At 54.3% G+C, this 24,952-nt stretch overlaps 2 protein-coding genes and 1 long non-coding RNA gene across 3 annotated transcripts in view; 2 read left to right on the top strand and 1 right to left on the bottom strand.

Moving 5' to 3' along the window:
* Window positions 1-5,316: 5,316 nt before the first annotated feature.
* LOC118352339 (uncharacterized) lies at window positions 5,317-9,604 on the top strand. Its single transcript, XR_004809282.2, has 2 exons — window positions 5,317-6,868; window positions 8,725-9,604. It is a non-coding gene; the product is annotated as an uncharacterized LOC118352339 (long non-coding RNA).
* On the bottom strand, window positions 8,595-15,114 carry LRRC75B (leucine rich repeat containing 75B). The gene is made up of 4 exons (XM_025474714.1): window positions 14,938-15,114; window positions 12,292-12,420; window positions 10,725-10,840; window positions 8,595-9,340 (listed from the first exon to the last, which is right to left on the bottom strand). The coding sequence occupies exons 1-4, from the start codon at window positions 15,112-15,114 to the stop codon at window positions 8,833-8,835; spliced, it is 930 nt and encodes a 309-aa protein (XP_025330499.1). The 3' UTR covers window positions 8,595-8,832.
* Window positions 10,840-24,952, top strand: part of GGT1 (gamma-glutamyltransferase 1) — a 29,686-nt gene continuing 15,573 nt past the window's right edge. Inside the window, exon 1 of the mRNA XM_035706171.1 lies at window positions 10,840-10,864. The gene's annotated coding sequence lies outside the window, so the exon portion shown is untranslated. The remainder of the gene's footprint in view (window positions 10,865-24,952) is intronic.

The raw sequence follows: 24,952 nt of genomic DNA on the forward strand, positions 1-24,952 counted from the left end.
TCTTGTGTTAAGTGTTAAGAAATGTTGTTAACAGATGTTGTTGGATGTGGAGAAAGGGGAACCCTCTTATGCTACTGGTGGGAATGCAAACTGGTGCAGCCATTCTGCAAAATGGTATGGATGTTCCTCAAAAAGTTAAAAATAGGGGCACCTGGGTGGCTCAGAGGTTGAGCATCTACCTTCAGCTCAGGTTGTGATCCTGGGGTCCTGGGATCAAGTCTTGGCATCAGGCTCCCCGCAGAGAGCCTGTTTCTCTCTCTGCCTATGTCTCTGCCTTTCTCTTTGTGTCTCTCATGAATGAATAAATACAATATATATTTTTTAAAGTTAAAAATAAAACAACCTCTGACTATTGTACTATTTACCCAAAGAATACAAAAATACAAATTTGAAGGGGTACTTCCCTCCGGATGTTTATAGCAGCATTATCAACAAGAGCCAAACTATGGAAAGAGCCCAAATGTCCATCGACTGATGAATGGATAAAGAAGATAGGGTATATATACACAATTGAATATTACTCAGTCATCAAAAAGAATTAAATCTTGCCATTTAAAAAAAAAATCTTGCCATTTACAATGATGTGAATGGAGCTAGAGTGTATTATGCTAAGCAAAATAAGTCAGAGCAAGACAGATACCATGTGATTTCACTCATGTGGAATTTAAGAAACAAAAGAGATGAACATATGGGAAGGAAAAAAAAAAAAACAGAGAGAGGGAAGCAAACCATAAGAGACTCTTAATGATACAGAATAAACTAGGGGTTGTGGAGGAAGGTGGGTGGAAGATGGGCTAAATGGGTGATGGGTATTAAGGAGAGCAATGGTTCTGATGAACACTGGGTAATATATGTAAGTGATGAATCACTAAATTCTACTGAAACCACTACACTAATGTTAACTAACTAGGGGCAGCCCTGGTGGCGCAGCAGTTTAGCGCCGCTTGCAGCCCAGGGCGTGATCCTGGAGACCCGGGATGGAGTCCCACGTCGGGCTCCCTGCATGGAGCCCACTTCTCTCTCTGCCTCTCTCTCTCTCTCTGAATGAATAAATAAATAAATCTAAAAAAAATTAACTAACTAGAATTTAAGTAAAAAATTAAATAAAAAAGCAGGACCCAACTACATACTACCTGTAAGAAACACACTTTATTTTTTTAATATTTTATTTATTTATTTGAGAAAGGAAGAGGGGAGGAGAGCACAGAGGGAGAGGGTGAGGGAGAAGCAGATGCCCTGCTGAGCAGAGAGCCCTGCGTGGACTCAGTCCCAGGACCCTGAGATCATGACCTAAGCCAAAAGCAAACTCTTAACCTCCTGAGCCACCCAGTCACCCAAGAAACACACTTTTTAAAAAAATATATTTTATTTATTTATTAGAGACACACACCGAAAGAGAGGCCAAGACACAGGCAGAGGGAGAAGCAGACCCCATGCAGGGAGCCTGACGTGGGACTCGATCCTGGGTCTCCAGGATCAGGCCCTGGGCTGAAGGCAGCACTAAACCGCTGAGCCACCAGGGCTGCCCAAGAAACACACTTTAAATATAAAGACACAAATAGGTTAAAAGTAAAAGGGTGGAAAAAGATAATACCATTGCTAACAACTAATCAAAAGAAAGCTAGAGTAGCTCTAGCTACATTAATATTAGACAAGTAGGTTTCAGAGCAAGAAGTCTTGCCAGGGATAATGGTCATTTCCTAATGATGACAGAGTCAGTTATTCATGGAGCCATAAAAATCTTAAACATTTATGCATCTAATAAAAAGCTTCAAAATACCTGATGCAAAAAATGCAACAAGAAATAGACAAATCTAATTACAGTCAGAGGTTTCAGTTCCCCTCTCAATAATCAATAGCTCAAGTAGACAGAAAGCCAGCAGGGTATAGTAGTCAACTTTATTTTGATTAACACTTAATAGAACCACTCAACAATAGCAAAATTCTTCTCAAGTACACATTCTTCTCAAGCACACACAGAACATTTACCAAAATTCAAAAGGCTTCAAAGCCATACTAAGTATGTTGTCTGACCACAATTAAATTAAATTAAATTAGAAGTCATTAACAGAAAGATCCTTGGAAAATCTCTAAATATTTGGAAACACAATAACATAACACACTTCTAAGTAACCCATGGATCAAAGAAGAAGCCAAAAGAGAAATTAGTTGTTTGAACTTTTACTTTATTTATTTATTTATTTATTTATTTATTTATTTTCAGGATTTTATTTACTTGAGAGAGAGTGTGGGTTTGTGCTCCACCAAGAGCAGGCAGAGGGGGAGGGACAGAGGGAAAGGGAGAAGCAGGCTCCCTTAACCGACTGAGCCACCCAGGCACCCCTGTATTGTATTTTTAAATAATCCTTCATTGTAGTACAAATGAAATAAAAGCGGACATAATAATTGTTACAATTTATTTTATTTTATTTTATTTAAGATTTTATTTATTCACTCATGAGAGACAGAGAGAGAGAGAGAGAGAGAGAGAGAAAGAGAGAGGCAAAGACACAGGCAGAGGGAGAATCAAGCTCCACGCAGGGAGCCCGACACGGGACTCGATTCCCGGACTCAAGAATCATGCTCCAGGCTGAAGGCAGGCACTTAACCACTGAGCCACCCAGGGATCCCCACAATTTATTTTTTTATATTTATTTTATTTTAATTTGTTAGAGTGGGCACATGTGCCTGCGTGCCTGTGCACGTGGGAGGAGGGGCAGAAGGAGAGAATCTGCAAGTGCACTCCTGGCTCAGTGCACAGCCCGAAGGGGCCTCCATCTCAGTTTCATGACCCTTTTCATGATCATGAGATCATGACCTGAGCGGAAGAAACCAAGAATCAGAAGCTTAACCTACTAAGCCACCCGGGTGCCCCAACAAGTGTTACAATTTAAAATGTACAATATGGTGACATTTTGACTTTCATGAAACCACCACCACCACAATCAAGACAGTAAAGATACCAGTCATTTCCAAAAATTTCCTTGTACCCCTTGATAATGCCTCCTTTCTGCCCCTCCCTGCCCACTCCCTTCCAAGCAGGAAGGACTTTGACCTGCTTGCTGCCCCTATAGATTAGTTTGCATTTTCTAGAGGTGTTTTTTTAAAGTTCATTTATTTATTTATTCTTTTAGTAATCGCTACACTGATGTGGCGCTTGAACTCACGACCCTGAGATCAAGTGTCACATTCTTCTTACTGACAGCCAGGCACCCCTATGGTTTTAGATATATGCAAAAATATGGGATGTATTCTTTTATATTTCTTTCACTCAGCGTAATTATTTTGAGACTCCCACAATGTTGAATATATCAATTCCTCTTAATTGTTGAGTTGTATTTTATTGGATGGATGTACCACCATTTGTGGACATTTGGGTTGTTTCCAGTTTTTAGCTATTACAAATAAAGCTGCTATGAATAGTCATATACAAGGTCTTGCATGAACATATATTTCATTTTCTCTGGGGTAGTAGCATCTCACTATGGTTTTCTTTTCTTGTAATATCTTTCTTTGCCTGCATGCTTTTGCTTATCAGGGTAATTCTGGTCCCATAAAATGAGTTATTTCCTTCTCTTTAATTTTTTTGGAAGAGTTTGTGGAGAATTGATACTATTTCTTCCTTAAATATTTGGTAAAATTCCTCAATGAAGGCAAACAGACCTGAAATTTTCTTTGTAGAGAGTTTTCAACTACAATTCCAGTTTCTCTAATAGATATAGGACTATTTGGGCAGCCCTGGTGGCTTAGAGGTTTAGTGCCGCCTTCAGGCCAAGGTGTGATCCTGGGGCCCCGGAATCGAGTCCCACGTCGGGCTCCCTGTGTGGAGCCTGCTTCTCCCTCTGCCTGTGTCTCTGCCTCTCTCTCTCTATATGTCTCTCATGAATAAATAAATAAAATCTTTTAAAAAATAGATATAGGACTATTCAGGTTAGTACTTCTTAAATATTGGTACTTTGGATCTTTTAAGGAATTTGTCCATTTCATCTAAGTTGTTCAATTTGTTGGCACAAAATTTTTCATGATATTCCCTTTCAATATCTGTGGAATCTGTAGTAGTCACCCCTCTCATTTCTGAGATCGGTAATTGTGTCTTTTTTTTTTCTTTCTTTCTTCTTTCCTGATCAGTCTGGCTAGAAGTTTATCAATTTTATCATCTTGATTTTCTCTATGATTTTCTGTTTTCTATTTCATTGATATCCACTTTGATCTTTATTTCCTTCTTTCTACTTACTTTAGGTTTCATTGGCTCTTCTTTTTCTAGATCCTTTTTTTTAATTAATTTTTTATTTTTTGTATAATCTCTATACTCGACATAAGGCTCAAACTCACAACCCCAAGATCAAGAGTCACATGCTCTACTAACTGAGCCAGCCAGGAGCCCCTTTTTCTAGATTCTTAAGTGAATTTTCTTGTCTGGTATTAATATAGCTTGAGATCATTGATCTGAGACCGTTTTATTTTTTTCTTAAATAGATGTTTACTGCTATAAATGTACCCCCCCCCAAGTTCTATTTTAGTGGCATCCTATAAATTCTGATATGTTGTGTTTCCATTTAAAAGTCAGTTCAAGGGTGCCTGGGTGCTCAGTCTATTAAGCATCTGCCTTTGGCTCAGATCATGATCCCGGGGTCCTGGGATCGAGCCCTGTGACAAGCGACCTGCTCAGTGTGGAGCCTGCTTATCCCTCTCCTGCCCCTACTTCTGCTCATGCTCTCTCTCTGTCCCAAATAAATAAATAAATAAAATCTTAAGATACAATACAATTTTGGGGGCACCTGGGTAGCTCCGTCAGTTAAGTGCCAGACTCCTGATTTTGGCTCAGGTCATGATCTCAGGGTCATGAGATTGAGCCCTGCGTCAATCTCCATGCTCAGTGTGGAGTCTGCTTGAGATTTTCTCTTTCTCCCTCTGCCCCTCCCCCTGCTCATGCATGCTCTCGCTCTCTAAAAATAAATATATATATTTTAAAGATAAAAACACAATATAGGGATCCCTGGGTGGCGCAGCGGTTTGGCGCCTGCCTTGGGCCCAGGGCGCGATCCTGGAGACCCGGGATCGAATCCCACGTTGGGCTCCCGGTGCATGGAGCCTGCTTCTCCCTCTGCCTGTGTCTCTGCCTCATTCTCTCTCTCTCTCTCTCTGTGACTATCATAAATAAATAAAAATTAAAAAAAATTAAAAAAAAACACAATATAATTTTTAAAAATTAAAACTGAAGTATACAGTTGGGAAAGGAAATACTGGTTTTCACTGATGATTTGCAATCATCTCTAAGAGGAAGAAGTGTGTTTTCCTTTCCCTTTAGAACCTAGAGAAAAACCTCTGTGCTGGGTTGATATCAACCACTTGGATCAGCTGCATGAGATTTTGGATTTTCAAGACAAAGACTCAGCAGAGGCTGACATTTGCTGTAGATTCATATGGAAAGCACCTTATCTGGACTCAAATATTTTCCCTTCTGGGCAGTAAAGAAGTTCCCAAGCATTGGTCACAGAGGTCCTGTGGATCACAGGTATCTTTCCTACATGTTTCCCTCCAATGCTCTGAACATCCTGGCAAAGCATGTTTAAGCTTGAGGAGGCTGATGCCCAGAGAGGTGAAGGTAACTGCAGTTGTCCCACTCAGACCGTCAGAAGTGGGCATCGATCCCGCACCCTAAGTACAGGGCTGGGCTTCATTCAGGCTGGTGAGTGCTTTTGAACCCACTCCCCATTTGTCCCTTTCAATCGTGGAAGAGGGCAAAGCCTAGGTCCTCACTGCTCCCCTCTGCACCCATTTTGCACACAAAGAAATAGGCCCAGGGAGGTCCTGATTGGTCTTGTGCTAGGGCTAGTGTGGCTGAGGGTCTCTTCAGCTGCAGGACACCTGCTATCAAAGCAGGTCTGCTATGTCAAATGGTGTCTCCGGCGGGGGCTTGCTCAAGAATTCCCATGAACCCTCAGCAACCCCCCTTCACCCCCAACCCAGGATGGCTGTGGGACAGGAGGCATCAGGCTGGCGTTAGCATCACAGACAACCCAGGCCTCCTGGCTCACATCCCGGCTTCTCTCCTTTCTAGCTCTTTACCTTGGACAGATCACTTGACCTCTCCCTGTCTCAGTTCACTCACCTATAAGTGTGAAGAGAATTAAAGGAATGTAAAGCCATCTGCACAGTACCTGGCCCACAGAAAGGCTACAGAAGTGCTCTCTAAATAAATAAATGGCTTCAGCTCTGCTGAGTCCTGGAGGTTTGGGCTCCTGCCATTCCCATCCAGGGAGCCCTGGGTGGAGGCCCCACTGACGCTGAAGAGTGTGCCTGCCCTGTGCCCTCCCACACAGCAGGCGCTTTCCAGACCGTGTCATGCTCTCTCCAGCAGGACAAGGGGAGGCTTGGTGTACCTAGTTCCCAAGATGAAGGAACAGACTCCGAGAGGACACCACCAGTGGGCGACAGGGCCAGGACCAAGCTGAGCCTATCTGCCTCCAAGACTAGGCCTGGGCAAGGCCTATCTGTTGCCTCTGGGGTCTGGAACTCAGGCTGGAGCCTGCCTGGTGGGGGCTGTCTGCCCCCCAAGCTTCACAAGGCACAAGCCCCCTCCTACTGGAGTGTCTCTGCCGATAGAGTAGCCTCAGTGATGGCCATGAGGCCCCGGCGTGAGGGCTCGTGAAGGGGCTGTGACACCTGCCTGGCAACAAGGCCAACCCTCTTCTCTTGAGCTGTTTTATGTTCGAGCTCAGCTATTGCGTCGCGTGCCTCCGTCTGAGAGGCGGGGAGATTGAGACCAGCTGCTGCTGCCTGAATTCTCCCAGAGCTCGCCTGGTGACACCCCGCTCAGGTCGTCACACCATCCTGGTAGGAATCTCTCCCAGCAGCAGCGTTCAAGGTTTGTGGGCTGGATTTGGGCCAGTGGTGGGCAGGGAGCGAGGGGAGCAGGAGGGCAGGGAGGACAGCGAGCTCGGCATTTCTCCAGCAAGGAATCACAGAACACGGCTGCCTGCCTGTGGCGGACTTAACAGCCTGCCCAGGGCAAGGCCAGCTTCCCCATCTTTCTCTTCCCTTCTGGCCCTTTTCATCTCCCACCCTGCTCTATCTTGCGCCGGGGAGCCTGAGCCCCTTGTTCCGGAGCCTGGGCACCGGAGATACTTCTGTGGCTCCCAGGCCAATGGGCAGGCCCATGTCTTTAAAACAAGGAGGACTGAGAGGGCCAGGACCCCAGGACATGGAGGGTTGAGAGCTGGAAGGCCTCTGGAGAGCCAGCCTTAACACAGAGGAAAAAGGAGAGACCCAAGGCCAGGAGAGAGGAGGCCCTGGCCAGGTCCCAACAGCGAGTCAGGAGCAGAGCTGGGCTGAACCTGGTGTAATTCACACCCTTCCCACCACCTCCGGATAAGGGTTCTTCCAAAAGCAGCCAGGCTGGCAGGGGCCTGTCCTCGGGTGGCGGGTGGGGGGGTGGAGGGGCAGGCGGCAGCAGAGAGGGAGCTCCTTTTCCTCCCCACATCCTGCCTGCTCCTGGAACCCAGCACCATGCCGTCCTCACCCTTCTTGGCCATCTCCTTTCTGGCTCAAGAGGCTCTTATGCATCTGGCTGGCCTGGAATCATTGCTGACTCATGGTCCCAACTGTGGAGGAAGGTCAGCTGGTGGGCCTGGGTATGTAGGCCCAGGGGAGTGCCCCACCTTCTCTTTGGCCCTTGGAGCTTCTCTCTGCCATCAGGTGTCTCCTTATCCATGAGCATCACCACTGCCCTAGACCTGACCTGGGAGACTTCGGCTGCTGGCTTCCCCATTCTGAGCCTCAGTTTCCCCCCTGGACATCTTTAAATTCCTTCATTGTCTTTCTTTGCTCTGACTGACTCCTAGTTGGGCTGTACTCCAGGTCTTCACACATGGCTGAGCAGGTAACCATGGCTTTAGGCTTCTGATCTGGAGCCTGCCCTGATGGTCCTTGAGGGGACAGAAGATAGCCCCTTGCTGGGAGCCGACTACCCCTGGGGCAGTGCTCAGAATGCTCCACTCCCAGCTCCCACTGCTGATGTGTCCACCTCTACCTCTTGCATGCTTTCTGGGGGTCCCCCAGAGGAATGACTGTGCACATGGGTCGTAGGGGCCTGGAGGGAACACACAAGCTCTTTGTTTCTGGTCTGAGGTGTCTCCTAACCCCATGGAGTTGCCCACTAAGTACAGGGGGATGGGTCCTGGTTGGGGTGGGGGAGCTGCACCTGCCCTTTGTGGCCTCCTGTCAGCACAGTCTTATCCCCAGCCCAAGGGGTCCTGGTGGGGAGGTCAGCATCCTGGGCTCAGACCCAAGCTTGCTGTGGGGCTCCATTCTGAGCTTTGCCCCTCTGTAGCCTCCCAACCTGCTCCACTCCAAGCCCCACCCAGCTGTTAAGGTCAGGTCCCTGGAGGCCTCCTCTAAGCCCCTGCCCACAGATAGACCCGACCCTGCACCATGGGGTCTGCCCAGGCAGCACCTGCAGGAAGTCAGTGTGAGCTTGGTCCCTCCCTTTCAGGTGGGCAACACCCCCGAACCTTTGGCTGCCCCTTCTCCCCACCCCAGAAGCAGGGCTGGCGCTCAGCGGCCCTGAGGTCCGCAGTGTAGAAAGGCTGAAGCAGAGGGGGCATCACCGTTTACTGCAGGTGCTGGGCCCTCCCTCCCTGCTGGGAGAAGCCTCACACTTGATCCTGGGCTGACTGGCTGGCCTTTGATGAAGCCAGTCTCCTTCCATCCCCTTCATTCCAGGCTGAGCATTTACACCGGATCTCCGGGGTCCTGGAAGGCCTCCGTCATCCTCCATCCCACATGCCTAAGAGTGTTGGCACTCAGGTAGGAGTCAGGGTGGGTGGCAGGTCACCTCGTGCAGCAGGCCTGGGACTCAGACCCTGGCCCAGCAGCCGCCGAGCCCCAGGTGGAGGCTGTGCCACCCTCAGACTCAAGGTCCAGGCCCTCATAGATGGTGGGGAGTGAAGTGTGTTGGCTCAGCCGCCGGCGCAAGCCAACCAGCAGGGGTTGGGGCAAGGAGGCTACGTCCACATTGTTGCCCAGGTCCACCCAGGCCAGCGCAGGAAACTTGGTGGGGTCCTTGACAGCCTCGGTGAGCTCACGGGCAGTGGCCCTCGTCAGCCTATTGCCGTTGAGCAGGAGTTGGGTGAGGCGGGGCAGTGTCCAGAGGCTGGGCAGCAGCAGGCGCAACAGCTCGTCACTCAGCCCTGTGAAGCTCAGGTCCAGCACCGTGAGCCCAGCTCCCTGGCTTCCCAGGTAGCGCATGATATGCTGCACATCACGCGCCGACAGCCGAATCCCTGAGAGGTTCACGGTCTCCCCGGTCAGCTCTGTCATCTGGAGGCTGCTCTTGAGGCTGTGGGAGGGTTGCAGGCAAGGATGGACTGAGCCAGCGTCCATGGCCCAGGCAGGCCCCACCAGCTGCAGACGGTCACCCATCGGGGCAGCCCACAGTGGTGGCAGGACCCGGGCCCTACTGTCAGGCCATACTGGGATCAAACTGCTACTTCCTACATGGGTGGCCTTGGTCAATTCTTGGAACCTTTCTGAGCCTCAGTTTCTCCTTTGGTGAAAAGGAGACTTGGCTGATATGAGGAATAAAGATACATGTGTTAAGGTTTCTCGAGCCACTATTATAAAACCTTACTGCGTGCCTACGTTGTCACTCTTATTATATCTAGAGTAAGAATGATCTCATTCTGCAGAGGAGCAAATGATGCTCAGAGAGGTAACAGGACTCTTCCATGGTCACATACTACTAAGAGAGAGAAGCCAGGTCTTCAAATTGAGGTACTCTAACTGCTGAGCCCACATCTTTTCCCCCATGTCTCCTCCAAAGTCCACCTTTTGTGGGTACAGACAGATGTTCCTATGGGGGTGACAGGGTATCAGGGTAGTCCCCCTGGCCTTGGGGGCTAGAGGAGCAAGAGGGGAGGAGCAAGAGGGGATGTGTTGGGACGTGTGGCCGTGGGCTGTTGGGAGGTGAAGGGCCCCCTATGTTCTAAGCTGGAAAGAAAGTTTAGAGACTGAGAAGCATCCTCCACCACCCCTGGAACTGCCCTCTAGGTCTCTACTGTTGTTTGAACATGGCCTACTATGCAGTTAGGCAGGGGGACCACTGCTAGGGAGGGAACAACCCCATGGGCTCTGGGCTTATCGCGAGCCACCGGGCTCAGGGGGTAGGGAAGCAAGCAGGGGAGAGCACCGGGGCTGTGGTTCCAGGTCCCTGGACCTGGTGTCCACAGCAAGTCCCTAGGCTGAGTCTGGCCACAGAGCTGTGATGGAGTGACTGGGAAGGGAAACCCACAGCAGAGTAGGTCTCAGGCTGGTGGTGGAGGCCTTGGCTTCAGGCAGCCTAGCAAGGCTTTTTAAAGAGCTCTAGGAAAATCAGGGCAGGGTGTGGCCTTGGGCAAGCCACTTGGCCTCTCCCCACCTTGGTTTCCTTTCCTATAAAATTGGAATCATGACCCAGAATCTGTCTCCCTCACAGCCTATTGTGAGGATTCAGGGGTCGGGGCCAGGCCCTGTGACAGGCCAGGGATTGAGGGGTGATGGAAGCAGGTCACAGAGAGCGTGCAGCTTGGTTTGGGGAGCATTCCAGAGCTGTGATGCAGACAAGAGTGAGGGGCTCACAGGGTACGGTTTCAGGCACCAGCCTCTTGCTGAGCTGCCTCTCCATGTCAGCCTAGGAAGGGACCCTAAGGGGCCATGAGGTGGGGCTGTGGCTAGGCTCCCCTTACCAGCTCGGGGTCTTCCTCTGGGGCAGGCTGGATCCTCGCTGCCGCTTGGAGTGAGGGGTGAGATGGTAGATGAGCTGCCGGCAGATCTTATCCGAGGACTTCCAGAGCTCATAGTCCTGTTGAGGGGAAGCGTTGTCAGGGTAAGGCTGAGCCCCTCCCATCCCCCTCGGGGCCTTGGGGATCCAAGTGTGTGCCCCAGCACATGATTCATCATGGATCACTGAGCTGACCACTGGCCTCCCCCTCCCACCCCCCACCCTGGCTGAAGCCTGGCACACAGCCAGGGGAGGCTGCCACTGGGAACTGGACAGGCTGGTCTGAAGCCCGCGGTGCCCGGCGGGAGGAAGCCTAGACAATGGGCCCTTGTTCCCTGTCCTCAGGCCCAAGGCCAGTGTCTCGAGGCTATCAGCCGGCTCCCTGCCCACCCTCAACGATCCCCCGCAACTCGCCACAGGGGGAGGCAGGACCAGGCCCCTCCAGGGAGCCCTGCTCCACTGACGCCACCCCCAGGGAATAGGAACAAGCCAGGTCAGCATGCTCTTCTTCCTCTCACTCTCCAAGCTAGACCGTGCCTATGGGGCCTGGGTCTGGGCTGCCAGGGCTGGGAGGGTTAATGTGTTACTCCCACCACTTGGCTCTCTCCTGGTCCTAAGTGGGCCCTCAGAGAGACCTAGCGTGGAGGGGGAAAAACAGGGATGCTCTGCTTTCCACAAAGCTGGCACTGAGCACACTCCACTATCCAGCACATTCTTTATCCTGTTCCTCTGTTAACGGTGCGTACACACAGTGGCAGCAAGCCCTGGCAGTCACTGTGTGGCTCGAAGCTAGCCTCAGAATCCTTGTGATGCCTGCTTATAGATGTGGGAGTTCAGAGCTGGCTGGGCCCATAGTGGGCATCCTTGTTTCACACAGAGACCTGTGACTAAGGGATGGAGGCTGGTGGCTGTGTCAGGAGCACAGCACCTTCCATGCTCGTGGCAGGGTATCTGCAGGTGCCACCAAAGCAGGGTTGGGAGCAGATGTGGTGGCTTGGGAGGAGGAGGGATGGAGGCCACAGATGGCAAATTCCAATTCAACATGAGGAGGGATTTGCCTGTGGCTCACACTGCTGTGGGAAGCAGTGCACACTTGTCCCCAGATGTATCCATACAGGATGGGGACATGCGGACAGGGATTCCAGCCTAGGGTGGCTCTCTTCTGGCCCCAGGAACTCAGAGGCTGGAGCTTGGTTCCATCAGCAGATTTATCAGAACATTCTATGTCCCGCAGTGTCCCTGTATGACTTTCTGCCTGGGTCCCAGGCCCTGGCGCACAGTGCTGGCACTGTGGAAGCAGGTCTACCCAACACATGACTTTTCAGATGTAGGAAAGCACAGCTCACAGGTGTTCTAGCTGCTTGCCATCCTAATACACTGAAACTGGCATCAGGTCCCAGTGAGGGACATTGACCTGCTTAAAGCCTTGAAGCAAGCCAGATGAACACAAGGCTCCTAGCCTCCAGCCCTGGGTGTTCCTGGTCCCTGTCAGCCGCACTGCCCAGCCTGAGGCCCACGTCTACTGGCCTCACCGTCTTGGGGCACTGCAGGTCCCGGGCCAGGTTCACCAGCAGGTCATGGGAGATGGGGTCCACCAGATTGAGGAAGGCCACATTCCTGTAGAGGATGTCAGTGAGGAGGGTCCCCTCGAGGCCCAGGTCCTGTGCGTGGTGAGGACAGCTGAGTGAGCCAGGAGTTGGGCTCTCCCGTCTCCAGGTCCCCATCTAAGCCAGACCCTCGCGCCTGTTCCCAGTTCTCGGTCTCCCTCTCTGATGCTTGTTGGAGTCTCTTCCCAGGCGGCAATGGGCCAACTGTCCAGAAGCAAGGGGACCCTTTGGATGAGGAGAGTGTCAGTGCATCGGGGGCTTCAGGGAGATGATAAATAGGTTCCAAAACCCTTAGACTGGTTCCCTGGAGGCAAAATATGGTACTATGACACCTGTTACCTCTGGGGTTGGGCTTGTCTGGAGGGTTCTTTGGGGGTTCCTCTGAGGACCCCCAAATGCTGCCATCCTCCCACATTCCCTTGGGGCCCTTTGCCTCTTCCATCTATTCCCAAGCTCTCTAGACTTCTGGTCACCATCTGTTTGCTGACAGGTCCAGGCCCCATTTGTGGGACTGGACCTCTCTCTCAGCTCAGATGTCCCAAAGGCAGCTTAGACTGGGTGTGTTCACCTCCTGACCTGAAGCTGGCCTCACTTCTTGTGCCCTAGCTCAGTAAAGGGCATCACTGTCCCCATCTTCCCAGCACTCAAGTGAGAGCTCAGAACCACCTGGCACTCTTCCCTCTCCCATCTCTGCCCAGTTCACCCTCCCCACTGGCCCAAGAGGTTCAGGCCTCTCTCCCTAACAACCTCCTCCTGGGCCTCTCAGCCTCCCAACACCCATCTCATCCTACCCTTGGGCTGTCAGAGCCAGCTCCAGAAACACGCACCTAAGCTTGATCCTTAACCCCTTTACTGGAAACCAAATGGCTCTCATTGTGCAACACTAGAGACTCACGCTCGGCCTGGCATTCCCACCCTCCCCGGCCCACTGGCCACGTTGTCCAGCCTCCATGTCTCCCACCCCTCAGAGACCTCACCATTGGGTCCCTGGCCTGCCCTGGCCTTCCTGCCTTCAGTCCTTGGGCTTCTCCTCCCATTACTCCCATAGGCCTGGTGTGGTACTGAACATCCTTTTAGAGTGCCCATTTAGAGTATATACTGACAAGCTGATGGGGCAGGCACAGCCAGGGGGGCCTCCAGACCCCTGGGCCCTCCCCAAGCCAGAGAGTGACACGATTTATGCTTAAAGACCCTGTGCACAGGCAGACAGGCCAGGTGGGAATGCCCAAGGGCCATAACTGTGGAGTCCTTGTGGATTGTGGGGCAGGGTAGCCCCCTCTTTGGCTGGGAATTCTGGCCTCTGAGACACAAGGGGGCAACATCACTGCTTTCCCAGTTAAAAAAAAGAAAAAAAGTCCTGCTGGTGCTTTGGTTCCAGATACCATTCTAGACAAAGATCTGTGCCTCTGGATGGTCTAGCTGATTCGGTGCTGCTTTGCTGTTTGCGTTTTAAACACCATTCAAGTTACAAATGCCAGCTAGGGAGGATCCAGAAGAGAGGGCTAGCTGGTGAGCCTGGGCTGACCCAGACAGGGCCCCAGACACACAGCCAACCTTCTGCTGGTGCGGACAGCTCCTCTTAAAGGGCCAGCCCCACCTTTCCAGCAGGCGAAGCCCAGAGAAAGGAAGCCCAGCACAGCAGGGGGTGGGCTGGGAGGCCAGGGGTTGGGCTCTGGCCTTGGCTGCCCCCCTAATTTTCTCTGTGGCTGGAGGCTCACCACTGTTGTCCAAGTCTCAGTTTCCCTTCTCTAATCATCCACCTGTAGGCCAAACACCTGCATGGCTGATTCAGATTCCAGGAAGGGGCAGGTTGTGGTGGCAGCTGCTTCGAGGGGTGGGGACACTGCCAGAAAGGGAAGTGGCTTGCCGGGTGGCGATGCTGGGACCAGAACCCATGTCTCCCGGGGGCACCCCAGGCTGGCTCAGGTACCTGGTGTGTGTGGGACCAGAGGCACAATCCCCCCCACCCCAATCCAGACGTGCTGTTGTGGTGTACAGATGCCAGGTGTATGTACCAAACGGGGGTGATCTGCCTGTTAGGAGGATGGGTGATGTGAGTTGTAGCTCTGTCTGGGCTGCCCTGGTGTCATGGTGAGGTTGGGCAGGCTGACCAGCTGGTCACCCCAAGGAGAGAGGAGCTGTCCTCCTCCCCTGCCCCTCGGCACAAGATGTCACCCCCCTCTCACCCCTCCCTTGCGGCTCCTCCCAGCTCTACTCTTCTCCTGCCGAGGCCTGAATCTGGGTTCTTGGCTCCAAGCTTGGGGCACCTTCAACACACAGACTGACCTCTGAAACCCCAGAGAGGCGGCCACCGTCACGGCCCCTCCTCCGCATCACAGCCCCCCGCCCCCGCAGCCTCAGCGGCCTCCACTCCAGCCCACGGCTTCCCCTCCCTCGCGCCCCCGCCCCGGCGAGACCCCTCAGCCCGCCGCACCCCCCGCGGACCCGCCCGCCCGCGCCCCGGGCCAGCCGCGCCCCCCGGCCCCGGCGCGTCCAGGCCCGCGGCCCCCCCGCCCCCCCGGCCCCCCGGCCCCGGCCCCCGCCCGCCCGCCCGCCCGCTCCTTCTCTCGCCTGGCGCAGGAGGCGCAGCAGCTGCCGGGCGCGCTCGGGCCGCCGCTCGCGGAGCGTCGCCTGGATCTCGCGGAGCCAGCGCACCCGGCGCTCATAGGGCGCGGGCCCGCACCCCGCCGCCGCCCCGGCTTCCGAGCCCGCCTCGGCTCCGCTCCGCCGGCCCAGCCGCGCCCCCATGGCCGCCCGCCGCGGGCGCCGAGCCCGAGGGAGTCCCCGCCGCGTGCGCCCCGCCCCAGCCCCGCCCCGGCCCGGCCGCACCGCGGGGACCCGGGGGCCCTGCTGCCTCGCGAGCGCTCGCTAGAGCCCCCCCCCCCCGCGGCCACGCCAGCCCGGGCTCTGGGGCTCCGTCCGGAGCGGGGCCTGGAGACGCGGAGGGAGGCGCTGGCTGTGGCCCCGTGGCTTTGGTGGTGCTGCGAGCGCTGGATCGGAATCAGGGGGGACTGTGCCGTCACCTGCTCAGGGACTCCCCGGGCAGTGGGCGACCGCAGTAGCTGACCTGTCCACCTGCATACGCATTCCTGCTCGCCAAATATTTACTGCGCCTCCTGCCCGACTGGGGACAGGGCTGGGCGGGCTAGGTGGTGTGCCCTTCCTCTGACCCAGGCCTGGGAGATTGGGGGGATGAAGAGTGCCGGTTACCCGGTTACCCGCGTAGGGCCAGCTCAGAGCCGGCTGGTGGCAGGTCAGATGCACCTGCCCCAGGCTTCCTTCTTCTACTTGACGGGTGGGGAGGCAGTGTGAAGAGGGGGAGTCCTGGCTCCTCTAGGGATCAAGCTTGAGCTAGGGACCCACCCAGCTCTAGGAGCCTACTTGAGGGACAGCCCCCCCACGCCCCCCCCCAGCTCTGGGCCCTCACATTCCCTGGGTAGGGGACATTTGGAGCATGAGGCTCCAGACCCCCAGCTCCCACAGCAAAGAGGATGTGTCCAGCCTGTGAGGACAGTGGGCCTGGGCACAGGTAAAGGAGGGGCGAGCACAGAAAAGGGTGTATGTGGGGTGAGGAGTGGCCATCTGAGGGCAGTTGGTAAGTGAGGTCAGACTCAGGCCCCTCTTTTGGGTTAGGTATTGCCTCCCAGGAGTGTGTCTAGGGACAGGGTGCTGGGCTCTGTGGTCCCCCAGGGCTGAGCCCCTGATACAAGACAGAAGATAGCTTAGTATCCTTGCCACTTGACCTCCCACTGAACCCCAAACCCTGTGTTGTTTGCCTGGACACCCCCGTTGGGACTGCTACCCCCCCAGGGTTTTTCTATCCTGGGGCCCCTTTCCCCTGCCATCTGCCAGCTGGACCCAGCAGCCTCCACTCACCCCCGCCTCTGTAGCCAGCATTGTCCTGGGGCCACCTTGGCACTACAGGTTTCCTCCCTGGCAAACCTGCATGACTGCTCAGCCTGCCTTCCTCCAGGGTCCAGGCGCTGTCGCTGACCTGACGGGACCAGAGACTTAGGCAGCAGCCCTTTGCCCCCCGGGATTTCTCAGACCCCTGTCAAGAGCTGGCAGCCTGGTAAGAACCCCCTCCCTCTCTTCTACATCCTGAGGGCTGAAGCCAGAGCTGGGATGTCTCCCAAATCCTGACCATATCCTTCCAGAGGCCGAGCCAGGCCTGGAAATTGTCCCCTCAAACATGAGAAGGCCAAGCTGGGGCAGGGGGGGTTGGGGAGGGGGCAACCCAGGCAGAGACACAAGGGGAGTGCTCAGAGTTAGAGCCATATGGAAAGCAGAGAACTGCCCCCCCAGCCCCACCCCACCCTCTGTGCTCTTGGCTGAGAGATTCCTGGAGGACATTTTCCCAGAAAAAGAGGGAGGTGGTGTCTGGGCCTGGATGCCTGGGTAGGCCTCCCTCTGCCTCCTGTGGGGGTGGTTAGGTTGAGCTGGCTCTTGGGGAGTGTTTCTGGCCTAATCTGAAGTGGGCAGGAGGACCCAGAGACAGAGCTGTGCTCTCAGGAGTGGGGTGCATGATTCCCCCTTTCTAATCTCTGTGCATATTTAAGTGATGGCTGCTGGCATCTCTCCCTGGAATGGCCTTGCTCAGTAGGTCTGTGTTTGTGGAGACCCCATTGGGGTGGGGGTAGGGAAGCAGTGTGCTATGATTGTCCTCCCAGGCACTAGGGTTGAAATGGAGGTTCAGCGGCTTGAATTGGGTCCCCAGGCAGCCAATGAGGTGGGAAGTTGGGGAGTCAGAGAGTCAGGTGGGAGAGACATAGCCAAACCCCAGGCCTTGCTGGGGAGCATCCTGGGCTCCAAGTGGGAGCCTGCTAGGAGACAAGTAGTGGTGCCAGTCACACCTTTGGCTTCCCAAGCTCTTGGCCACCCCATGTGGTGGCCCAGCTGGAGTGACAGGGAACCAAAGTCCAGATGACCCAGCAGGAGGGGAGAAGGGCTGTGGCTGTGGCTGGAACTGGACCTTTGGGCCTCTTCTGTATCTACCCAGTGGGATAGACCAAGCCCAGGTACCAGCAGGGTTTATGGTACCTCAGCAAGGAGCCAGGTGACAATGAGCCTTCTGGCAGCCCCTCCAAAGAAGGATGCAGGAAGGTTTGGGAACTCACTAGGAGGAAAGAAGCAGATGGACACTCAACAGAAACAGTTTCTCCTGGAGCTGGCCCTGTAGGGATGTGTTGTAAGCCTGCCCTGCAGGGCCAGGGATCCCTGTGGAGGGGGTACAGGCTCACAAGTACAGGCTCAGGACGGATTGGAATCCCCTGGACCTGTCACTTGTAGGGTGAACAAACTCAGGCAAAGTAGGCAGCTGTATTAGTTTTCTGTCACTGTCATAACAAATTATCAAAAACTTGATGGCTTAAAGCAAATGTATTCTCTCACAGTTCTGGAGACTAGAAGTCGAAATCAAGGCATTGGCAGGGTTGCACTGCCTCTGAAGGCTCTAGGGAAGAACCTTCCTGTGCTTTTTCCTAGCTTCTGGTAGTTGCTGACATCCTTGACGTTCCTTGGTTTCAGCGACATCACTGCCACCTGGGGTTCTGTTAACCCCTGGCTTTATTACCTGTGTGTGTGTGTGTGTGTGTGTGTCTCTCTCTCTCTCTTTTTGTGTGTGTGTGTCTCTCTTCAGTGCTTTCTTCTTCTTCTTCTTTTTTTCTTAAGATTTTATTTATTTATTAATGACACACACAGAGAGGCAGAGACACAGGCAGAGGGAGAAGCAGGCTCCACAGAGAGCCTGACATGGGACTCGATCCTGGGTCTCCAGGATCACGCCCTGGGCTGCCGGCGGCGCTAAACCGCTGCACCACCGAGGCTGCCCCTTCTTCTTCTTTTTAAAGATTTATTTATTTGAGACAGTGGAGAGAGAGAGAGAGAGTCTTGAACAGCCTCCCCGCTGAGCACAGAGCCCAGCTGGCCTGGTCCTACCACCCCAAGATCACAACTGAGCTAAAACCAAGAGTCAGATGCTCAACCGACAGCACCACCCAGGCACACTCTCTTCACATGGCTTTTTTTTTTTTTTTTAAGATTTTTATTTATTTATTCATGAGAGACACACAGAGAGAGGCACAGACGCAGGCAGAAGGAGAAGCAGGCTCTTCGCAGAGAGCCCGATGCGGGACTCGATCCCGAATCCTGGGATCATGCCCTGAGCCGAAGGCAGACGCTCAACCGCTGAGCCACTCAGGCGTCCCTTTTTCAAGATTTTTTATTTATTCATTTGAGAGAGGGAGAGGGCGAGTGCAAGCATGAGCAAGGGGGAGGGGGAGAGGGAGAGGCAGACTCCCCGCTGAGCAGGGAGCCGATGGGGGTCTCGAGCCCAGGAGCCCAGGAGCCCAGGAGCCCAGGATCATGACCTGAGCAGAAGGCAGCCACTTAACTGACGGCACCACCCAGGCTCCCCCTTCACATGACCTTGTAAGGACACTGGTTATCGGATTTAGGGCCCACACTAATGATATCTACAAAGACTCTGTTCCCAGATAAGGTCACATCCAGAGCTCCGGGTGGATGTGAATTCGGGGGATGCTGCTCAATTCACTGTGGCAGCTGCTGCAAGCCCCAGCTTCCTCATCTGTAACACGGGCAATAGAATGCCCAGCTGCCGTCTTATTGTAGGATCAGACACGATAAAGAAAGAGTCCAGCACACGGGTGTTTTTACAAACTGGTTTTCTATGGCTTTGTACTGAGTTCTCTTGTCCACTCAGTGCTGACCACTGGGCCTCGTGGATACTGCGGAGCCTAAGACATGGGAAGGTGGGCCCACAGCTAGCCCACAGGGACGGGGAGCCACACGGGAGGGGAGGCCACACGGGAACCCCCTCCCCCGGGGAGTGGAAGGAGACACCTGAGCAGAGGGTGGGGGGCACTTCCGGAGGAGGCTGCACTGAGGCTGGGGTCTGAAGGAAGTGCCAGCTTGGAGTCCCAGCGGGGAGCCTGGGAGGAACCTCGCAGGGAAGGGGGCGGGGCCCTAGCGAGGCAGGAATTTATCTGGAGGGCAAAGGGGACCTTTGAAGGCTTAAAAGTGAGAGAAGACGGAAGACGTCCTCCAGTGCTCAGCATGGGGCTGCAGTAGGGAACCGGTGGAAGGGCTGTGGACGCGGAGAAGGAGTTGCCAGGTGAGGGGGGCCCGGGTCAGGTGAAGCCCGGAGGGGGTGTGTGTGGGGGGCAAGGCCGCTGGACAGGACCAGGTTGGGGATGGGCGCGGGGTGTGAGGATAGGCGGTCTGGTGGAGGTATGGGGAGGGCTGTTCCTTAGCTCAGGTTTAGGCAGGCAAGTTGACCTGAGGCATCTGAAACATCAGCCCACGAAATGTTGCAAACAGGACTCAGAGAGTAACTGAGTTCAGCTTGAAGTGGTGCAGAGGCCAAGGAATGAGGTGGCAGGGGTGGGGGCTCCTAGAAGCCCTGACAGAGGGCTAGCTGGGCACCCATGGGAAGTGTTGGGTGGTTTTGGCATCAGGAGAATCACAGGTCTACTTACCCCCGGCTGGGGGTGGGTGGTGGGTGGGGTGCACAGTAAGGGGTAGGGGCTGGAGAGGCAAGGACAGGCAGGCTTGAGTCAGTGACCCCCCCTCGGAGACAAGACCAGGCCCTACCCCAGGGTGGGGACGGGGCAGGACGGGGCTCAGCCTCTCTCCTCCACCCCCTTGGAGCTCCCAGACACCATAGATAATTACGAGGTGATAGGATAAATGCTACCTGCACTGGGTGCCGGTGGGCAGAGAGGGCAGGGCAGCCAGGAGGGGGGCACTTATGACCTCTGAGCCCTGAGCCGTTCATTAGGCAAGGACAGAGGCAACTGCAGGCCTGGGTGTGGGGACCATGGAGGTACTGGGCCCTTCCTGTAGCCTGTGCACAGCCACCTCAGTGAATCTGCCTAACAGTTATTCTATTTTATTTTTTGCAAAGACTTTATTTATTTATTTATTTATTTGAGAAAGAGAGAGAGAGAAAGAGAGAGCATGAGCAGGGGGAGGGGCAGAGGGAGAGGGAGATGCAGACTCCCCACTGAGCAGGGAGCCTTGGGATCCAGGGCTCCAGCCCAGGACCCAGGAATCACGATCTGAGCCACAGGCAGATGCTTAACTGACTGAGCCAACCAGGCACCCCTAGTTATTTTAATGATTCCTGCTCCCCAGATAGAAAACTGAGGGCAGGAAGGGGAGACCCTAGACCATGAGGGGGCGTGATTAAATTTGAACCCAGGCACCCTAGAACCCTTGCCCTTGGCTCTGCTGCTCTCTTGCCTCTGGGCTTGGGAGCTGGACTTGGTCCACTAGGTACCAGACTGGCCCTGCCGCCAGACATTCCCAGGTGTTAATGAGCTGACGTCTCTGGAGGCCCACACATTGGCAGCACTCCAGCCTCCATCCATACTTCAAAGATAGGTGTTGAAATGGTGAAAGTGCAGATGGGGCCAGGGGGAGCAGCAGCCAGGCTCTGAGGGTGCAGGGGCTTTGCTTTCCTGCTACCATTGGGTGACACCAGCCTCCTCACTGAGCTGGAGCCTTCCTTCCATATGGTCTGTGGTCTGTGTGACTCTGAGAGGCTGTGGGCACCTAGCAACAGGGTATAGACTGGCTCCTGCTCCTCTGCTTGTGGCCTCAGACAATGGGCAGGAAGTGAAGCCAGGCCCACCTACAGCATGCCAACTCCTCACAACTACAGAAGGCAAATTGGGGCTTGATGTTGGGGAGAACTAGCCAAGCAATCACAGTCTTGCTGTCTTTAAAGGTAGTGAGGTCCCTGTCAGGGCAGGTATGCAAGCCAACCTTTCTAGGGGTGTTGGAGATGAGACATCAGAGACCAAACGTTTGAGATTCTGTGATCCTAAAGTTGATTAAGATGCTATGATGTTGAGCATCAAAGTCATTTTTGTTCAGCCAATTTACCAAAAGTCTCCTTGGTGCAGATACCAAGGTACACTAAAGGTCTGGGCAACATCAGGTTTCCTGGCTCCCAGTGGGCCCTGAGATCCTGTCCCAGCAGTTCTGGAGGATAGGTCAGGCACTGCTCGAATCTGGACCTGCCCTCCTGGATCACACATGGTGAGTCTCCAGACTGCATTTTGGGAGGTGGTGTCTCTACCAGCCAAGGCCTACCCAGGGCCTGAGGTTCACCTGACACTTCCTGAGGCTTGGTCACAGCCCCTCCCAGGACCCGAGAGCAGGGTGGGGCACGATGGAGGCTGCAAAGAGGTTCTGCTTTCAGGAAGTGGCATGTCGGGCCTTTCTCAAGTCATGGGACTGTCTACCAAGAGGCCTTGGGCAAGTCTCTTCCCCTCTCAGGCTGTGGTTTCCTTAGCATGCTTCTTACCCCACCAATGCCTTGTTTTCCCCAGATGCAGAGCAAGGACAAACCAAGCCTGTCAGAACAGGAAGGCCACAGTGGTTCCTCATTTCTCAGAAGAGATGGGCCAGGTGCCCTACCCCTATCTCCTTCTGTCTGACCAAGGCACTCTAGGTTGCTGGTACCTGCGTAGTAGGAGTAATTAGGAGATAAAAGGCACCAGGATGGTGGGGTGGTCCCCCCTCTCATGCTGCCTTGGCAACTACCCCTGGCTAGGGGCCAGCCTCACCCAGGAAACTCCTCAAGGAACAAGAACACAGAGAACTCATCTCAGCCGGTCCCCAGCCATCAATACTCCCTTCTTCCCACGGCCCTTACCCTCTGGTCACCCACCAGAGTCTTAATGAGTGACCTGGGGTTAATGGGTTACCCAGCCAGGTGACACATTCACCAGCCTCCTGGGGCTTTCAAAGTCCAGATTCACTGGCCTGGCCTACAGGGTCTGAGTTCAGCCACTTCCCTTTTTAGCCTTGACACCTCAGGGCTCAGGAAGGGCCCAGGGAGGTCAAGAGGTTCCCTTGTGCCCTCACTACTCTCAGAGACACATGCATCCAGTGCCAGCCTTCAGGCTCACGTGGTTTCCTCCACCTGACGTGTCCTACCCAATCCCATCCCAGCTCTGCCTGGGTTCCTAAGGCCCCCATCACGGTGTCTGCCTCTCTTCCAGGGCCCTGGCTACTCCGCCTCCTCCTTGGCTGACCATACTTAGCCCATCTCCAGTCCTGCTGGGGACTCGTCGAGGAAAGAATCTGGACAGGCCAGGCTTAGACGGGGGAATGAACGGATGGGCGAGTTTCAGCCCGGGCTGTGCTGGTAGTGGCAATTCTGGCAAGCAGCAGGCTGTAAGTGGATCTCTTTCAGAGACACAGGAGTCTCGGGCCTGCCACCCCGTGGGGGAACCCACCCTATCTCATTTGATAGGCCAGAGCAGGAAGGGGCATGAGCAGGCAACCGCATCTCCTGCCCTCACTGCCATGTGTCCTCCATCAGCCTTCCTGCTTCCTAGAAACTTAGGGGATGAGGAAGGCTCTCCTGGGTCATGGGACTCCCTTCAGTTCAGGTGACCAGGGTCCTTGAAGTAACAGCCCCTAGACACCCACCTGTAGCCCCAAGAGTCAGGGACAGGGCATATTTGAAGGAGCATCCCCTACTCCAGAATTGTGGAGAGAATCTTAGGCTCCTCAGGTCTGCTAGAGCCTCAGATGCTTACAGTCCCAAAACCCCAGTGGAGTGGGTATCTGGCTATATCCCAACACTGTGAGACCTCTGTCTGGACATCGTAAGTTCAGGGGAGCCCACCTGCTCCCAGGGACCCCTGGCCTGACCTGTTTCTGTCTGAAGCCCAGCCTCATTTAGCCCCACTGAGGCCTTCAAAGCTCAGGCCTTGCATTCAGGGTTAGGGACTCCATGGGACTCAAAGAGGCCACACAGCCTCCAGGGACAGGACTAGGAACCAGCCTCGTTCCCACCTGGAAAGGTTCCTGTGCCTTTAAAGCCTCCCTCCACCCTAGCCGGCAGAGAGAGGGAGGGGAGGAGCTGGGTAATAGCTGGGCACTGGGGACTCAGCTCTGTGCTGAGAGCAGAGGAAGACCAGCCCTGGAGCCAGGTGAGCCAGGAGGGGCATCTGGCTGTGCCTCAGTGCTGTGTGACCCCAAAGTACAGCTCATCCTTTCTGAGCTACTGGACGTTGCAGGTCGGGGTAGCTCAGGCTTAGGGCCTCCCGGAAGTGTTGGAAGCCTGTATTCCAGTTCCAGCTCTGCCAGATGCTGGCCTCTTCCTCTCCAGCCTCAGTTTATGCACCTGAGTAATGGGAGTGAGCTGACCTTCAGGGTGAAGGAGACCGGGCTGGTGTGACTGGATCCTGCAGAGGGGTTGCTCAGGTCTTTTTCTGACCAGGTCTAGGCTTGAGTGGAGGCTGGGGGGTGCTGTGCTTTTTTGTCTGGTAAGGCGGTTTGAGGCTATGGCTCCAGGCTTTCTGGCTCACTGTGCCACAGGTGTGGGGTGGGTGGAGGGTCACATGAAGCTGTTGGACTTCTGAGGAAGTCTTTGAAGAAGCCACTGACACCTGGGAAGTGGACTTTTGGAATTAAGAGGAAAGAGTGCAGCACGGAAAACTGAGGCCCAGGAGTACCCAGCAGCCTAGAGTGAGGGGCCTGTGACAGGGGCTGAGGTACTGTGTCCCCTGGCCGTGCTTGCCCCTCTGTGGGCTCTGTTTTGTGGCTGGATGGGGCGTGAGGCAGGTTCAGTTGTGCAAGGGGGTGTCCACCATGTGGTCATTGCAAGCTCATATAGCTATTTCAACAGGTATCCGACTTAGTGGTTGTCAAGCACTTCGGAAGGGAGCTTTCCCTAATTCTCAACCTTATGCTACCAGGGGGTTAGGGAGGGAGACAGATCCCAACCCCGGGCCTGGGTAGTGGTAAGTGTCCGGTCCAGGGCTGTGGGCCCGTCCAGGGCTGTGGGCCAGGGCTGAGAGCTATGTTCTCATGCAGAGGGGTGGGGGTTGGGGTGGGGGGTGGAGGGAGTCCTCTCTGCCGGTGGAGGTGTTAGGGCTGGTGGGGCACAGGTTCTGGGCCAACCTGCAGGTCCGCACATCTCCCACTGGGCCAGCTGACTTTGTGTGAGCTGCTTCAACCTAAACCTTGGTTTCCGGCCTATGAACCGGTCTGGGGTTGTGCCCGTTTCACCCCTGGGCTCTGAGGTGACACAGCCGTCAGGTTGGGTTGGAAGATCAACAGAGAAACCCCAGGCTTCTTCCTGTTTCCCTCCCTGAGGTTTCCTGGAAGGAACCTGCTCCACTCAGCCTAGATTCAGCGCACACGCCCATTTGTGTGTGTGTGCACGTCTGTCTGTCTGTCTGTATTGGGAGGGGGTGGTGCTGATGGTGGAGTCAGTATCTCCGTCTTACATGCCTAGGACAGGAGCGCTGGGGCCTGGGGACTTTTCAAGCCAGCCCCTGCAGCCCTTTCTAGGGTGACATGGTTTCCCCAGACTGACACCCCTCAGGGCGTCTCTTGGCGTGTAGGGGCTTGGGGGGCTGACCAGAATAGAATGTGACACACTCAACATGTGAGGAAGGTTCTTTGTTCTGTATTTTATGTCTTTGGGGTTTTGTGTGTGTGTGTGTGTGCGTGTGTGTGTGTGTGTGTGTGTGTGTGTTTAAAGATTTTATTCATTTGAGAGAGAGAAAGAAAACACAAGCAGGGGGAGGGGCAAAGGGAC

Source organism: Canis lupus, chromosome 26 (assembly GCF_003254725.2).
Source record: "Canis lupus dingo isolate Sandy chromosome 26, ASM325472v2, whole genome shotgun sequence".
NCBI lineage: Eukaryota > Metazoa > Chordata > Mammalia > Carnivora > Canidae > Canis > Canis lupus.